The sequence below is a fragment of the Quercus suber genome, unplaced genomic scaffold, assembly GCF_002906115.3.
Source record: "Quercus suber isolate HL8 unplaced genomic scaffold, Cork oak 2.0 scaffold_43, whole genome shotgun sequence".
Taxonomy (NCBI): domain Eukaryota; kingdom Viridiplantae; phylum Streptophyta; class Magnoliopsida; order Fagales; family Fagaceae; genus Quercus; species Quercus suber.
In genome coordinates, this window is record NW_027069508.1 from 1,934,278 (window position 1) to 1,951,390 (window position 17,113).

At 36.8% G+C, this 17,113-nt stretch overlaps 3 protein-coding genes and 1 pseudogene across 4 annotated transcripts; 2 read left to right on the plus strand and 2 right to left on the minus strand.

The window, feature by feature from the left end:
- Positions 1 to 1,515: 1,515 nt before the first annotated feature.
- LOC112007034 (protein ROOT PRIMORDIUM DEFECTIVE 1-like) lies at positions 1,516 to 2,871 on the plus strand (annotated as a pseudogene).
- Positions 2,872 to 4,075: 1,204 nt separating this feature from the next.
- On the minus strand, positions 4,076 to 5,542 carry LOC112007048 (2-C-methyl-D-erythritol 4-phosphate cytidylyltransferase, chloroplastic-like). Its single transcript, XM_065771398.1, has 4 exons — positions 5,356 to 5,542; positions 5,203 to 5,249; positions 4,518 to 4,608; positions 4,076 to 4,329 (listed from the first exon to the last, which is right to left on the minus strand). Exons 1-4 carry the CDS (start codon positions 5,509 to 5,511, stop codon positions 4,261 to 4,263), a joined length of 363 nt encoding a protein of 120 aa, XP_065627470.1. The 5' UTR covers positions 5,512 to 5,542; the 3' UTR covers positions 4,076 to 4,260.
- An 88-nt stretch (positions 5,543 to 5,630) lies between these two features.
- Positions 5,631 to 8,555, plus strand: LOC112006397 (protein STICHEL). The gene is made up of 2 exons (XM_065771419.1): positions 5,631 to 8,235; positions 8,537 to 8,555. The coding sequence occupies exons 1-2, from the start codon at positions 6,098 to 6,100 to the stop codon at positions 8,553 to 8,555; spliced, it is 2,157 nt and encodes a 718-aa protein (XP_065627491.1). The 5' UTR covers positions 5,631 to 6,097.
- A 30-nt stretch (positions 8,556 to 8,585) lies between these two features.
- On the minus strand, positions 8,586 to 14,832 carry LOC112007044 (2-C-methyl-D-erythritol 4-phosphate cytidylyltransferase, chloroplastic). 2 transcript variants are annotated; one of them, XM_065771399.1, is made up of 12 exons: positions 14,814 to 14,832; positions 14,477 to 14,653; positions 14,139 to 14,317; positions 13,286 to 13,341; positions 12,705 to 12,784; positions 12,459 to 12,541; positions 12,064 to 12,141; positions 11,104 to 11,172; positions 9,866 to 9,934; positions 9,713 to 9,759; positions 9,028 to 9,118; positions 8,586 to 8,839 (listed from the first exon to the last, which is right to left on the minus strand). In XM_065771399.1, the coding sequence occupies exons 2-12, from the start codon at positions 14,604 to 14,606 to the stop codon at positions 8,771 to 8,773; spliced, it is 951 nt and encodes a 316-aa protein (XP_065627471.1). In that variant the 5' UTR covers positions 14,607 to 14,653; positions 14,814 to 14,832; the 3' UTR covers positions 8,586 to 8,770. The 2 variants fall into 2 exon arrangements, 1 of the variants encoding a protein (XP_065627471.1); XR_010628176.1 differs by lacking the exon at positions 14,814 to 14,832 and having other exon boundaries at positions 9,028 to 9,140; positions 14,477 to 14,688.
- Between the last annotated feature and the right edge of the window lie 2,281 nt (positions 14,833 to 17,113).

Below are 17,113 nucleotides of genomic sequence, written 5' to 3' on the forward strand. Positions count from 1 at the left end.
AAATACATTTTGCTCAAGCAATCATGTAAATTCACCTAGATTATCACAATTCATTTGGATAAGTAATAAGTTAAGGCAAAAATTTGTTGTACACACCTTTACACACTCGAAATAACAAATGAATCGTGATTTGAAGTCACAATTTCCAACTTTAAGTGTGTAAAAGTGTGTGCATTGACATGTGTAATTTCCAACTTAGCATGTGTGTAAAGGTGTGTGTATTAACATATGTGTAATAAACACTGCTCATAAGTTAAGCCTAACAAAAAGTTCTTGTCTTCGTATGCATGCATTTGACAAATGAGTTCACAAATGTATAAGCCAACGCAGAATAGATGGAATAGAATCTATTTGCACAATTGTTTCCATGACTTGTGAAGTCTTCACTTTCCACCAATCTTACTGTGAAGTTTAAAAATCTCTATTGAATATCCTAGGAATTCCACAACCATAAATTGAAAAGGCTTGGATTCTATTTGCTTTAGATGTTGAGCTATGTTGCCACATAATTTTAGTCATATGTGTCCAATTTTCAAACCTAAAGTTATAACGGGTTGAACTATGTGCTCTATACACAATAGTGGTGAGTAATTAACAGCAACAAATCCCAGATTTAAGTGGGAAAAGAATGAAAGAAAAAACATAATTACACCCCGGTTCTTAATTAAAAAGTTATCAAAAAGAACCAAAGATTGAATTGGACTTGTGTATGAACCATCAACATGTTGCAATGAACAAGAAACTCTAATTAAAACAACTCCCAAGACTCAGATCTAACAAAACAAAAAACTTAATCAACCATTAAATCAAGCATAAATATATTTTAAGCAAAGTGAAATTATAGCAATTTTAACAGTGTTTGTATTAAAATAAAAAATAAAAAATCAATCATTTGTTCAGTAACATACTTTCATCTCCCAGAGAAGTACTCTTGACACATAATTATTACAGGTACCGTTCCTAAATTGTAGTAAAAATAGCAGAACAAAAATATAAAGCAGTTAAATCATTAAAAGATGCCTAATTGAAGGCAAACATCCTAATTTAGTAATTTTGACCTACCTCAATATTAATTGAACAACCAACTGTTTACTTTTACATAGATACAACAACCAAAATGAGCAACACTAGGAATTATCTCACCTACATAATATCCATATAGTTGTTATACGCCTTTGTGACTTCAAACACCTTATACTACAGTTCCAAACCTATACAAACTAAACATTGACAAAACCAAAAATTTGGGTATATAACTACGATCACGACATGGTATACTCACAAACGAAAACGGAACATCAAAAATACAAGCACAAATTTTCTGTGACCTGAAGTAGTCAATAGTCATTACTTCATTATTCTCATAGTTATACCTCTTCTATTACATCTTTGTTATCTTAACCAAAACCAACAATCCTTTCCAATCCAAAACCCTAAACCCTAAAATCCTAGAACCCTCAAAATTGAAAAATGCTCATCATCCTCTTATCCAAAACCACCAAAGCCTTTAGACCCAAAAGCCCAATTCCCAAAACCCTTCAACCCCTACTCTCAAATGTCACTCCCACAAGACCCATGTCCCAATCCACCTCCATCCCCAAAAAGCTTCAGAGTGTACGTGACCATGGCTACGACAACTACATGGAAGTCGAGAAGAAAACCCGCAAAGTCCTGAAATTTCAAGACCTCATTCTCTCCCAACTCAACCACACCCTCCCAATCTCTCGCCTCGACCTCCTCTCTCGCCGCCTCGACTTCAAACAACACAAAGCCAGCACTTTTGTCCTCAAGTTCCCTCACGTTTTTGAGATTTACGAGCACCCAATTCAGAGAATCCTCTACATTCGACTGACCCGGAGAACCATTCTGCAAATTCAGCAGGAAAAGCAAGCTCTCATTGCTCAAGTCCCCATCGCTGTGACCCCCCTTCGAAAGCTCATAATGATGTCCAACATGGGTCGATTGCGCCTTGAATATGTGAGGATTGCTAGGAAAGAGTTGGGTTTGCTTGACAATTTCGAGTACTTGGTAATTCTCAAGTACCTTCAATATTTTTGATTATTTGATGCTAAAGAAACTAGGAATAAGTACATTGAGATTGTTGAGAGAGACAAGAGTTTAGCTGTGTGTGCTATAGAGAGAGCTAGGGAGAAAGAGTATAGACTGAAAGGTGTTGATGCCGAGGATATAAGGTTTTCGTTTATTGTGAATTTTCCGCTCGGATTTAAGATTAGTAAGTATTATAGGATTGCTGTGTGGAAATGGCAACGTGCTTCAAGTTATGATTTAAGGTCTTTAGAGGCACAAAAGCGTATGGAGAAGAGGGCGGTGGCAACTATTCATGAGTTGTTGTCGTTGACAGTGGAGAAGAAGATTACATTGGAGAGGATCGCTCATTTTAGTATGGCGATGAATCTGCCGAAGAGGTTGAAGGAGTTTCTTCTTCAGCATCAGGGGATATTTTATATTTCGACAAGGGGGAATCTAGGGAAGCTGCATATGGTTTTTCTTAGGGAGGCATATAAGAAGGGTGAGTTCGTTGAGCCAAATGATTTGTATATGGCGAGGAGGCAGTTGGCTGACTTAGTGTTGTTGAGTCCAAGGAAGACAAAGGTGGATAGAGAATTAGTTAATTATAGAAGAGATAGAGAAGATAATGAAATGGTACAAGTTAGAAGTTAGTTTGTGGAGAATGGTTCTCAAAGTTTTATAGTTGGGGACAATGTTAAAAAAGATAGGGAAGGGGAGGATGATTTGGACTCAAATATCGTTTCTGACACTGGCTCTAATTATAGTGATGAGGATGATGATTGCCTTGAAACATTGGATGCAGAGGATGTCCATGTAACCGAGTGACTGAAATAAAGCTTGTGGCTTGATTTGGAGGCTTTGAGTAGATTGGATGGAAGGAGGTGGTCGTCCAGCTGTAGGAGTCAAGAAGGATTAGAGGAAGGCACACCAGAAAATATAAAGAGTTTTAGTCAGAAGTACAAACCCAGGTTCTTTGATGAATTGATAGGGCAGAATATTGTGGTTAAGTCTCTTATAAATGCAATTACAAGGGGTCGGATTGCCCCTGTTTATCTTTTTCAAGGTCCCTGTGGGACTGGAAAAACATTGACAGCCAGGATTTTTGCTTCTACCTTGAATTGTCTGGCTCCTGATGAAACTAAACCATGCGGCTACTGTAGGCAATGCACCGATTTCATCTCTGGCAAGAGTAGGGATCTATTGGAAGTTGATGGAACCAATAAGAAAGGGATTGATAGATTTAGGTACCTATTGAAGAAACTATTGGTGAGGCCCCCCTTAAACTTCTCACGATACAAGGTATTTGTTATTGATGAGTGTCACCTGTTATCCTCTAAGACATGGCTGGCATTTCTCAAATTTCTTGAAGACCCACCACAGCAAGTTGTGTTCATACTAATAACGACTGATCTTGACAATGTACCCCGTACTGTACAATCGCGGTGTTAGAAGTACCTTTTTAACAAATTTAAAGATGGTGATATTGTAGCCAGGTTGCAAAACATTTCTACCAATGAGAACCTGGATGTTGAATCAAATGCTTTGGATTTGATTGCTTTGAATGCAGATGGTTCACTTCGAGATGCAAAAACTATGTTAGAACAGTTGAGTTTGCTCGGAAAAAGAATTACTACCTCTCTCGTTAATGAACTTGTGAGTTTGCTTTGCCAATGCTTCCTTGACATGGCCTTGAAGTCTTTTTCTTTTTTCTTTTTCTTTTTTTTTTTAAATTTTTTCTTATAAGATAAAAATTCTACTTTAGCCTAATCTAGGTGTATATGTGTGTGAAACTCCCTCCTGGAGACTTGAACCCTGGCTCTTGCCTCCCACAACCCACAAGGACTTATTTGTGGAGTGATCATCGCATCAATGGTACGCGGTGGTGTCTGTGAATAGTTTTAATAAGACTGATGCACCTCATAAAACCTTCGGATTTGAACATAATGGAACAGTCCTAGAATAGATTTCTTACTTCTAATTTATTATTCATTGCAGCGCTATTAGACATCAGTAAAGCTAAACGGTATTAAAGCTCTATAGGAAATTTGAACCAAAGGTTTATGTACTATTGCTAAAACATAATCACGCCAAGTGATATCCTTGTTTTTAGGTTTTTGCTTCAGTGCCTCTCAACTTAGTCAATAAATTAGAAAATTGATATACAACAAAGGTTGGCCGCAGAATTGTACTACAATGAAATACAAAATTAAGCCCAAGTAGTCAGGCCAACTAAGAAGAGTCTCCAGGGCTCATACTCAATATTCTCTCTGCAAGCAATAAATCATCTGGGGTTGTGACCTGCAGAACAATCTCGGCAAAATGATTTACAGTCCAAATAGATGAGATTGCCCTTCTCTCTTACTTAGAATAAACTTTCAAATATATTAAGAAATAACTAAAGCTCAAAATGAGGTCAGTCACCTTTCAAGAATTCTTCATGATAAATCAATTTTTTAGATAAATATCATAATAGAAAGTTTCAGTACCTTGATGTTGGTATAAGATCCTTCAGTAATGTATACAGGATGCTTGAGGTGCTCTACAATCGATACATCATCAGTGACTTCAAGTCCTTCTCTGTAAAATTCTTAGAACTTGACTACTTAGAATTTGAAGAGAAAATTATTACAATTAATGATCCCCTTGCCAAAGGTTGTTCTTGAAAAAGAAATGTTCAACATCAAGAAGCATTCATTGCATAGGTACAAACACAGTATTGAAAGGATGATATGAAGTCATATTTACTGGAAATGTAGGCACTTTGTAGTTACAGCAATGGTTTCTTACTAGCTAACATGTGTTTGAAGATTTTAAAGTACCCAAAAAAAAATACAAATGGTAAGAAACTATTACTGTAACTATTAACTGGGAAGTGCACTTAAAATTCAGTAACATTTCCCACTGAATAGATGTGCAGATCAGGAAGACATGCAGTTTCAAAAGATCCATCTGGTATGAATTTTTTACTAAATAAAATTTGAAAATTATGTTCAAATGCAGAGTTGCACCAAAGGTTTGAAAAGCATCACAATGTCTTGTATTACACTAACAAACAAGTATGATTAAATTTTATGAACAGATAGTATACAGAATACTTATGAAATGTGAACTATAAAATACATTTCAACTATGAGGAAAAAAATAATGATAACAAAATTAATTCTGAAGTACCTATTTACAAGCTCAAAACCTTTTTTAAGTAACTCAGGTTTAATCACCTGTAAAAAAAGAGTAATTATGCAGCAATGTTATTAATTACCTAAATAAGCTCATTTAGAACTAAACAAGTAATCAAAATATAGATATATGCTTTCGACATTAAACCTGTGGGGTTTGCATTTCCCAAAGTGTTTTCCTGTCCAGAGTTCTTACTACAAAAGATTCACTGTTGGCCTGCACAAAGATCAGGAAATAACTTTGAATCTTCACAAGGTCAATTGGAGGAGAAAACTTATTCCTAATCAAGTTGATAATATGCATAAATGTAGGGCACCATGTCAATAAAAGATATTAAAACTCACAGGAACATAATGTGAACTTCTATGAAGAAGAAGGAAAGAATGTTTTTTTTTTTTTTATGGGTTGTTGTTGTTGTTGAGAAGGAAAGAGTGTAAATGAAAATAAAAAGGAAAGAAAAAGGACATGATTGAAGGCGTAATCCCGGAGACACGGGGTCTGGAAGCCGTGTTTCCATTTTTCATCTTTTCATGATCATCATCATCATCCTCCCTCTAATTTGTTTATTTAAATATTAATTATATACTAATTAATTAACAAAAACACAAAAAACAAAACAAAATCCCATATTCATTTCATACACTCTCACACACAACACAAACACAAACACAAACAGTCATTTATTCAAGAAGAGGCGCCAATTAAAACCCACACAAAAAAACAAAACAAACCCTAACACACACACGCAAAAAAAAAAGACAGACAGACAGACAGGGAGAGTGTGTGTGTTTTTGTCAAAGTAAAACACTGCCATTTCAGAAATTGTTTCTGGGTTTTGTGATTTATGGGTTTTTACTTCTGAAAGCTAATTTCTTGTTAGGAAAAAAAAATGTCAGAAATGAGAGTCGGTGATCCAAGCAAGCTCCACTTGAAGAAGAAGGAGCTAACTCAAATCCGAAAAGCAGCTCGTGTTTTACGCGATCCAGACACTACTTCTTCTTGGAAAAAATCCCCTCTCAATTCCTCAAGATCTGTACCATTGTCATTACCACTACCACCAAATGCTGTTTCTACTTCTTCTTTGAATTTGTTACACTCTGATCACTTCCAGTATTCACTAAACCACAATACCAATGGCAAGGACAAGGACAAGGACAAGAAGGTCTTTCTCTACAACTGGAAGTCCAACAAATCATCGGCTAAGAATGAAGATCATGATGAAGATGAAGATGGGGATGGGGATGAAGAGAATGATGGGTCTTCTTCCTTTCAGTGGAGTGTTGATGATAGCTTAAGCGATGCCAGGAATGGTGGGGACTTAAAGAGCGATACCCGTTCTTCCATTTTCAGACGCAGAGATGCAAATCTGGTTTCAACTTCAGCCAAAAGGCTTAACGCCATTAAGAGGAAAAGTAAGAAAACTAATACCCATCTCGATGTTTTAGCTAGATATCAGCTTAAAGATGTTAACTTTGGTAGAAATTCAAAAAATTTGATAAAGGGTCATCCTTCTATGGCATTAAGCCAAGATGACTCAGTCGAGCAATCTGATGATACTGAATACAGTAATTCAGAAGATTTGAGGCCGATTTCCGGGGCTTCCCCTTTGCTTTTGAAGCTTAAGACTAGGAATTGGCCTCACTCCTCGGCTAAGTTCTTGAGAAGTAGTTTAAGAGAGGATAACTCTTCATATTCGTATAGTACACCTGCATTGTCGACTAGTTCTTTTAATAGGTATCGTAATCGAAACCCAAGTACTGTTGGGTCTTGGGATGGCACCACAACATCAATGAATGATGGGGATGACGAGGTGGATGATCATTTGGATTTGCCAGGTCGCCAGGGGTGTGGGATTCCTTGTTATTGGTCAAGGAGGACACCGAGACATCGTGGTGGTGATTGTGGGAGTTGTTACTCTCCTTCTCTTTCTGATACTATAAGGAGGAAAGGAAGTAGTATCTTGTGCGGCAGTCAAGCAATGTATCATAGTCGACGTCGATCATCATCACGTTCCAACAAGCGGAGTATTGCTGCAAAAAGTGCCCGTGGTGTTCTCCCATTGCTTTCCGATAGTGGTAATGGCAGAGGAGGCTCATCTATAGGAACTGGGAGGAGTGATGATGAACTCTCTACTAACTTTGGGGAGCTTGATTTGGAGGCTTTGAGTAGATTGGATGGAAGGAGGTGGTCGTCCAGCTGTAGGAGTCAAGAAGGATTAGAGATTGTGCCTCTTAATGAGGAAGGGGAAGAGGAAGGCACACCAGAAAATATAAAGAGTTTTAGTCAGAAGTACAAACCCAGGTTCTTTGATGAATTGATAGGGCAAAATATTGTGGTTAAGTCACTTATAAATGCAATTACAAGGGGTCGGATTGCCCCTGTTTATCTTTTTCAAGGTCCCCGTGGGACTGGAAAAACATCAACAGCCAGGATATTTGCTTCTGCCTTGAATTGTCTGGCTCCTGATGAAACTAAACCATGCGGCTACTGTAGGCAATGCACCAATTTCATATCTGGCAAGAGTAGGGATCTATTGGAAGTTGATGGAACCAATAAGAAAGGGATTGATAGAGTTAGGTACCTATTGAAGAAACTATTGGTGAGGCCCCCCTTAAACTTCTCAGGATACAAGGTATTTGTTATTGATGAGTGTCACCTGTTATCCTCTAAGACATGGCTGGCATTTCTCAAATTTCTTGAAGACCCACCACAGCGAGTTGTGTTCATACTAATAACGACTGATCTTGACAACGTAGCCCGTACTGTACAATCGCGGTGTCAGACGTACCTTTTTAACAAATTTAAAGATGGTGATATTGTAGCCAGGTTGCAAAACATTTCTACCAATGAGAACCTGGATGTTGAATCAAATGCTTTGGATTTGATTGCTTTGAATGCAGATGGTTCACTTCGAGATGCAAAAACTATGTTAGAACAGTTGAGTTTGCTCGGAAAAAGAATTACTACCTCTCTCGTTAATGAACTTGTGAGTTTGCTTTGCCAATGCTTCCTTGACATGGCCTTGAAGTCTTTTTCTTTTTTCTTTTTCTTTTTTTTTTTAAATTTTTTCTTATAAGATAAAAATTCTACTTTAGCCTAATCTAGGTGTATATGTGTGTGAAACTCCCTCCTGGAGACTTGAACCCTGGCTCTTGCCTCCCACAACCCACAAGGACTTATTTGTGGAGTGATCATCGCATCAATGGTACGCGGTGGTGTCTGTGAATAGTTTTAATAAGACTGATGCACCTCATAAAACCTTCGGATTTGAACATAATGGAACAGTCCTAGAATAGATTTCTTACTTCTAATTTATTATTCATTGCAGCGCTATTAGACATCAGTAAAGCTAAACGGTATTAAAGCTCTATAGGAAATTTGAACCAAAGGTTTATGTACTATTGCTAAAACATAATCACGCCAAGTGATATCCTTGTTTTTAGGTTTTTGCTTCAGTGCCTCTCAACTTAGTCAATAAATTAGAAAATTGATATACAACAAAGGTTGGCCGCAGAATTGTACTACAATGAAATACAAAATTAAGCCCAAGTAGTCAGGCCAACTAAGAAGAGTCTCCAGGGCTCATACTCAATATTCTCTCTGCAAGCAATAAATCATCTGGGGTTGTGACCTGCAGAACAATCTCGGCAAAATGATTTACAGTCCAAATAGATGAGATTGCCCTTCTCTCTTACTTAGAATAAACTTTCAAATATATTAAGAAATAACTAAAGCTCAAAATGAGGTCAGTCACCTTTCAAGAATTCTTCATGATAAATCAATTTTTTAGATAAATATCATAATAGAAAGTTTCAGTACCTTGATGTTGGTATAAGATCCTTCAGTAATGTATACAGGATGCTTGAGGTGCTCTACAATCGATACATCATCAGTGACTTCAAGTCCTTCTCTGTAAAATTCTTAGAACTTGACTACTTAGAATTTGAAGAGAAAATTATTACAATTAATGATCCCCTTGCCAAAGGTTGTTCTTGAAAAAGAAATGTTCAACATCAAGAAGCATTCATTGCATAGGTACAAACACAGTATTGAAAGGATGATATGAAGTCATATTTACTGGAAATGTAGGCACTTTGTAGTTACAGCAATGGTTTCTTACTAGCTAACATGTGTTTGAAGATTTTAAAGTACCCAAAAAAAAATACAAATGGTAAGAAACTATTACTGTAACTATTAACTGGGAAGTGCACTTAAAATTCAGTAACATTTCCCACTGAATAGATGTGCAGATCAGGAAGACATGCAGTTTCAAAAGATCCATCTGGTATGAATTTTTTACTAAATAAAATTTGAAAATTATGTTCAAATGCAGAGTTGCACCAAAGGTTTGAAAAGCATCACAATGTCTTGTATTACACTAACAAACAAGTATGATTAAATTTTATGAACAGATAGTATACAGAATACTTATGAAATGTGAACTATAAAATACATTTCAACTATGAGGAAAAAAATAATGATAACAAAATTAATTCTGAAGTACCTATTTACAAGCTCAAAACCTTTTTTAAGTAACTCAGGTTTAATCACCTGTAAAAAAAGAGTAATTATGCAGCAATGTTATTAATTACCTAAATAAGCTCATTTAGAACTAAACAAGTAATCAAAATATAGATATATGCTTTCGACATTAAACCTGTGGGGTTTGCATTTCCCAAAGTGTTTTCCTGTCCAGAGTTCTTACTACAAAAGATTCACTGTTGGCCTGCACAAAGATCAGGAAATAACTTTGAATCTTCACAAGGTCAATTGGAGGAGAAAACTTATTCCTAATCAAGTTGATAATATGCATAAATGTAGGGCACCATGTCAATAAAAGATATTAAAACTCACAGGAACATAATGTGAACTTCTACGCATTAAATGAAGAACAGAAACATAATGGTTGGTACGAAGAGTCTGTTCTATACACCAAATTTTTTATATAATGCAAGAAACAATTCAGGGAATGATGTCAAAATAGACTAAACTTAAGTACTCTTCTATGCACTATCTTTTACTAGCAATAATAAAAAGGTAAATTGAAATGGTGCACCCACAATAAATGTAAAAGGCCAAAAACTTGCACCAATTTCATCATCACAAGCAACCAATGGGACATAAGTACGTGCATCAGTCACAGCAGAGGAGGTATAACCTTGGTAAAACTAGATATAAACAGGAACATAGCGAGAATAATGGCTATGAGATACCTAGAGTACCATTTAGGAAAAGGAAGAGATCCAAACTCATGTGTGAGTATGGCAAAGATATGGATGTTGACACTATAGGAGACAAGGCAAGAAACTAAATTTAGAAATATGTAATCCATGAGAAATTAAATTATAGATATAACAAATTAAGAACAAGATTAAAAAAGTATGCTACAGAATTAAGACATTATCTTTTTTGATAAGTAAGTTTGGCCCCAAAGTGCGGGGGTGGGGGAGATTCGAACTAATGACCTTGGCTCTACTGACATTAGGGCTACACTGAATTAAGACAATATCTTTTTAAATTGAATTACAAGATATGGAAAACAGAAATTCCACAACAAAATAGAGAAGAAAATGACAATAGCAGAGTGCTACAACTAGAAGAAAACACCATATAGGAAGAATTCATTCTGGGAAAAAAAAATACATGAAGCTCATTCAAAATCAGCTACACATTTATCTGAATCATAAATACAATTCAACAGAACTTCGTAAATAATGAAAATTTAACAGAATTATCAGTTTTTATGGAAAAATGTAATTTTAAATTGATCTTTGTTCTAAAAATTTAAGAGCCTCAAATAAATTATCTTCATTACGGGGGGCGGGGGGGGGGGGGGGTGTCAAAAAACAGGGGGGAAAAAAGGAATGAAGCAGGGGCATCTCAGTTAATCGGTACCTCTTTGATTGTAGCTTTTACAGGAACACCAAGTACAGCTGCTCCATTCAGCCAACCATCTTTAAGAACCTAAAAACAAAAATTGACCAGTCATCCTCTATCTTTAAAGGCCATATTTTGGAACAAAAAATATCAAAATTGTAAAGTTATAGCTGGAAAGTGAGATTGGGAGGGAGAGCAGGAGATATAATCTGAAGCAATTCTGGAAAACCAAATAGGTACTCTTAAATATTATCAGAATTGTGCATTTGAGACCCATCAATTTGTACATGATATCTTTTGATACCTACTCTATAGATCTACAAGGTAGTCTAGGTCTCATGATTTCTTCCACTCAATGCATCGAGATTAGTCTTTCTACAGACCCTCAAAAGCTGTTCAAATTTGGGCTATCGGTCAAGTTAGAAACCACCTTCTAGTATTCACACTAAATCCTCTTTTCTTTTTTCCCCCAATTAGTTGCATCTGCATGTGATCCTTCAGATAATAAGAGTTGGATATAATGAATGATAAATTATCGATTCTCCCAAAAATTTAAGCTGTTAGGGTATAATAATGGAAACCAGTCATTGTAACTCCCTTGGAACATATGCAAGTTGTAGATCATTTCTACACTTAGCATATTTGATCAAGTTTTGACTTCTTCATAACTGTGACTTCAAGTCCTTTCATCTATATTATTGTAGTGGTTGTAAGCAAGGCAAATGGCAAGGGTAACAATATTTCTTAATAGGTACACAGTATAAACATAAGAGAAATTTCCTGTAAGCTTTGAAGTGGAATCCTCAATTCAAAAAAAAAAAAAAATCCAACCTCCAAGAGAAATTGCCTGTTAAGTTTAAGATTTGGGAATTATCCAGATTGTAGGCATAGATCTCCTAGAAAATAGTGCATTTGATGACCACTACTGATTTAACAACTAAAGTCAGCGCACTAGATAAGCATAGAACAAAGTCAAACCTTTTCTGTATCTCCTGATGATACCAAAGGTCTGGCAGAATCATGGACACAAACAAGCTCTGAGTTCAAATCAACCGCCTGAAAACAGAAGCAGCATCATTGATAATCAAACAAATTCAACATAAAATGAAAGGGGTCATCAAACCTAACATAACCATTTATTACATACGTTCACAGCATCAGCTTACAAATTTATGGTATTACTAGGAGTTAATGTGGGCTTATTGAAGAATTCACAACATCTAAACCAACATCAACAACCTCGCCTCAATCCTATTTTTATGGAAGGAGAAAGTGCCATTGGAGAGACTTAAAATTAAAAAAGCTGCGCCAGTAACTAAAATCTTCTTTTGTGTGTGTGGGGGGGGGGGGGGGGGGGGGGGAGTCTGAAGTACCTGAAGTCCACTGTAGACAGAATCTTGTCTTTCCTTTCCAGGGAGAGTGAATTTAAGTTCCACATGAATATTCTCTTTGGTTCCTAAGAAAACAAAAAACTTTAGTTTGAATATCTCCTTCAGTACTAGAACCAACAGGATAAAACACAGTCAAGTAGCAGCAATATGCTATACAAAGGAAGTCTGCTAAAGTCCAAAAGGTGAGAGAGTGAGACGAGAAGAGAAGAGAGTAAAGAGATCTGAAACCTTCAAAAATGTCCTTGTATGAGGGATCACAAACTACAATGATTTCTTTCACTTCAATCAATTGTGAGAAAGTGTAAAAACTGCAAGAAGTCAGAATATAATTACTTCATAAGAAAATGAATCAATGAACAATGAGTGTAAAAGCACACAAATAATACTTAAGGTACCCATCCTAAAGTTGCCTTGGGAGACAAACCTACATCTGTGTCACACCTAGGAGGTCTTACTCCTAGAACTATAAAAAAATGAATCAGGTCAAATCTTTAGTCACTAGATATTGATTGCAACGATAAGTTCTAGAATAAAAACTTGCATTTATAGTCTAACTGAAAGTTGAAGCAAGATTTCACGTTGTGCATTTTTTTTTTCCCCAAATGACTAAATTGATAGTCAACTAGAATAATGCATTCCATCCATTCAATAAATGAAACATAAACGGCATATTGATATGACCAAATACTGGTTGTCCATTCAATTGTCATGAGAGGATAACTTTCCACAAGTCCTCTAGAAGAATTTGAACCCAACCCCATGTGATGGGAATAAGACATTCATATAGAAATTGAGTTGTTTCCATTTACCTATACAAAGCAATTGGTTGGCCTAAAAGTGGAAGATACTGCTTTGGCATGCTCGCCTATTTGCAAAAACATAATAGATCCATCACGTGGCAGATGAGGAATAGAAAAACTATTGATAATAAAGAAAACGGAAGTACATATGTGAGATGTGTAGTGTGCTACATATAAACACCATACACACACATGCATGTATGTATGTATATGCAAAAAGATACAAAACCATACATCATCTCAAAGATAACAATGAAACAATTAACAGTATGAATAATATAAAGTGTGAAGGCAATGCATTCCTATGGAACTATATATTCTTGAAATTGATGTTAATTATCTAGTCGGGCAGATTTAAGATGACAGAGGAATAACATTTAAAATGAAGCAGAATACAAAAGCCGCTAACAGCATTGCAATGGCTGATAAATCAAATCAATGTCAGCTTGCTCGTCTAAGCAGTTGTTTATCATGGCATTAGAGCAAGTGGTTTTGAGTTCGAACCTTCTCTTCACTCTACCTCTTATTTAAAAATCCCATTCCCACGTATGGAGATGGAGCCAAGTGGTAATTTATCAAGGACCACCGATGACACCATTGAGGAGTATTACAGTTCAATTTCAAAACTTAAAAATAGTTGAAAGGAATTGAGAACATGAGGGATATAAGTGGAGGTAGATTGTGATATCAAGGATTGCCCGCATTGGTATATAAGCAATTTAACGCAATTCCTTTCAACAAAGACCAAATTTTTTATAAGTAGTCAACAAAAAGATGAACTGGGGATCGGTAAATAAAACGAATTGAATACAGATAAATGGAGTGAGATGAAGAAGGTGAATTGAAGAGGAAAAAGACTTACTCCCATCCTTTTGCCCTTCCCTCCAGCCAATAGAATCACCGAAACGCTCTTCTCTTTCACAATTTTAGTTCTAGTCTTTTGGTTCTCAGTCTCAGACTCAGGCTTTGAAGAGCAGCGAGCGATTCTTGATGATTTGCCACCACGTCTCGCCAGCTCTTCCACGAAACTGGGTTTAGGACCTGAAAACAAGTACAAAGTACAAACACCCACCACCCAAAAATCAAACTTTTTACAATTAAAATAAAAGTAGAGTTGCATGCAAGCTTTTTATTTTTTTTCCTTTTAACTTCCTTGGGAACCAAACGGTGGATTAAGGAGGGAAAGAGGGTTGACTTCACCTGGAAATATGTGGTTGGGGAGTGAATGTGAGTGTGAGAGTGAGAGTGAGAGTGAAAGTGGTAGGATGGATTTGAGGGGAATAGGATGATTGGTGGGAGGGAAGCCGAAGACAACTGGAAGAAGTGCCATTTCTCTCCCTCCGCCTCATTCAACAATGCAAACCACCCGCCTGCCTTCTATAAATTCAGCCATTTCACTAAAAAGTCACAGCCTTGACAAAAGTTATTTTATCAATAATAATAATAATAAGACAAGTTTTGTTTGGTAACGGAAGAAGAAGACAAAAGGTTTTTTTTTTTTGGGAAGGAAAGAAGACTACAGTTTAGCTGCACTTACCTTAGGTTTCCACTTTCCAAAGAGAAACTCAAAAGTATACAGTTGAGTTTAATTTTCTTTAGTAAAGGTCACACCTTTTATGCATTGATCAATACTGGGCCATAATATCTCTCCTAACATAAAGGTAATACCATTTTTTTTATACATTGGTTAATATTTTCATGGTCCGTAATGGGGTAGGTTGGCTACCCTGCCTTGTTTTTACTTAGCCCATGGGTCTAGTGAGTTAGATCGAACAGGCCATTAACCAGTCCACGAGAAGGGAAAACTCTAGCCCATAACTCTGTCCCACTAGGCTACCCACATACCTCAAAAATATTGGGTTGGGTCACCTATTAGCCTAGTAGGCTACTGGGTTGGCCTGTGGACCATTACGCTTATATCAACATTTATTATACCTCACCAATTTTTAATTACATTAAATGCAGTTGAACTAATCCACTATTTATATCATTTTTTTTTTTTTTTGGTTGAGGAACCACTATTTATTTAAAAATCCCATTCCCACGTATGGAGATGGAGCCAAGTGGTAATTTATCAAGGACCACCGATGACACCATTGAGGAGTATTACAGTTCAATTTCAAAACTTAAAAATAGTTGAAAGGAATTGAGAACATGAGGGATATAAGTGGAGGTAGATTGTGATATCAAGGATTGCCCGCATTGGTATATAAGCAATTTAACGCAATTCCTTTCAACAAAGACCAAATTTTTTATAAGTAGTCAACAAAAAGATGAACTGGGGATCGGTAAATAAAACGAATTGAATACAGATAAATGGAGTGAGATGAAGAAGGTGAATTGAAAAGGAAAAAGACTTACTCCCATCCTTTTGCCCTTCCCTCCAGCCAATAGAATCACCGAAACGCTCTTCTCTTTCACAATTCTAGTTCTAGTCTTTTGGTTCTCAGTCTCAGACTCAGGCTTTGAAGAGCAGCGAGCGATTCTTGATGATTTGCCACCACGTCTCGCCAGCTCTTCCACGAAACTGGGTTTAGGACCTGAAAACAAGTACAAAGTACAAACACCCACCACCCAAAAATCAAACTTTTTACAATTAAAATAAAAGTAGAGTTGCATGCAAGCTTTTTTTTTTTTTTTCTTTCTTTTAACTTCCTTGGGAACCAAACGGTGGATTAAGGAGGGAAAGAGGGTTGACTTCACCTGGAAATATGTGGTTGGGGAGTGAATGTGAGTGTGAGAGTGAGAGTGAAAGTGGTGGTAGGATGGATTTGAGGGGAATAGGATGATTGGTGGGAGGGAAGCCGAAGACAACTGGAAGAAGTGCCATTTCTCTCCCTCCGCCTCATTCAACAATGCAAAGCACCCGCCCGGCTTCTGTAAATTCAGCCATTTCACCATAAAGTCACAGCCTTGACAAAAGTTATTTTATCAAAAATAATAATAATAATAATAAGAAGACAAGTTTTGTTTGGTAAAGGAAGAAGAAGACAAAAGGTTTTTTTTTTTTTTTTTTGGGGAAGGAAAGAAGACTTCAGTTTAGCTGCACTTACCTGAGGTTTCCACTTTCCAAAGAGAAACTCAAAAGTATACAGTTGAGTTTAATTTTCTTTGGATTTTTTAATTTTTCTTAGTAAAGGTCACACCTTTTATGCATTGATCAATACTGGGCCATAATATCTCTCCTAATAGCATTCACATTAGTATGTGTATTTTACACATCTATTTTTACACTAAAAACCTACTTTTTCTATTTTACACATCCACTTTTACAAAACACCTACATCAATTCATTTATTTTACAAGTTATTTCAATAAAATATACATTATACTCTATTTTTTTATTATTTCTCACCAACTCCTACCAACTCTCTTAAATACGCGCCTCTTTCTTTCTCACTTCCCATTTTCTGATTTCTCACTCTCTCACTCTCTCCATCTCTCTGTGGCCTTCCTTTCCAGATCACAAACACCACTCCGCTCCGCTCCGGTTATCTCTCTCCCTCTCGGTCATCTCTCTATAGCAATCTATAGCCATCTCGTCTCCCTCTCGGTTATCTCTCCATACCCATCTCGTCTCCCTCTCGATCACCTCTCCATACCCATCTCGTGTCTCCCTCTCGGTCTATCTCTCCACAGCTCCCATTTTTTCTAACTCCGATCCACAAGCCGGTCTCCCTAGCTTCGATCCACAAGCCGGTCTCCCTAGCTCCGATCACGCTCCGATCTCCCTAACTCCGATCCACAAGCACCGGTCTTCCTAGCTCTGATCACAAGCGCCGATCACAAGCACCGATCCACAGCTGCACCGATCCACAGCTCCGATCTCCCTAGCTC

Excerpts from the sequence above, each read along its gene's own strand:
- LOC112007048 (XM_065771398.1), bottom strand. The coding sequence starts at position 5,511 with ATGCATATTATCAACTTGATTAGGAATAAGTTTTCTCCTCCAATTGAC. Across the intron at positions 5,250-5,355 it reads GGGAAATGCAAACCCCACAG|GTGATTAAACCTGAGTTACT; the intron begins GTTTAATGTCGA and ends CTTTTTTTACAG. Across the intron at positions 4,609-5,202 it reads GGTTTTGAGCTTGTAAATAG|AGAAGGACTTGAAGTCACTG; the intron begins GTACTTCAGAAT and ends AGAATTTTACAG.
- LOC112006397 (XM_065771419.1), top strand. The coding sequence starts at position 6,098 with ATGTCAGAAATGAGAGTCGGTGATCCAAGCAAGCTCCACTTGAAGAAG.
- LOC112007044 (XM_065771399.1), bottom strand. The coding sequence starts at position 14,606 with ATGGCACTTCTTCCAGTTGTCTTCGGCTTCCCTCCCACCAATCATCCT. Across the intron at positions 12,542-12,704 it reads ATACAAGGACATTTTTGAAG|GAACCAAAGAGAATATTCAT; the intron begins GTTTCAGATCTC and ends TTGTTTTCTTAG. Across the intron at positions 9,935-11,103 it reads TAAAAGCTACAATCAAAGAG|GCCAACAGTGAATCTTTTGT; the intron begins GTACCGATTAAC and ends ATCTTTGTGCAG.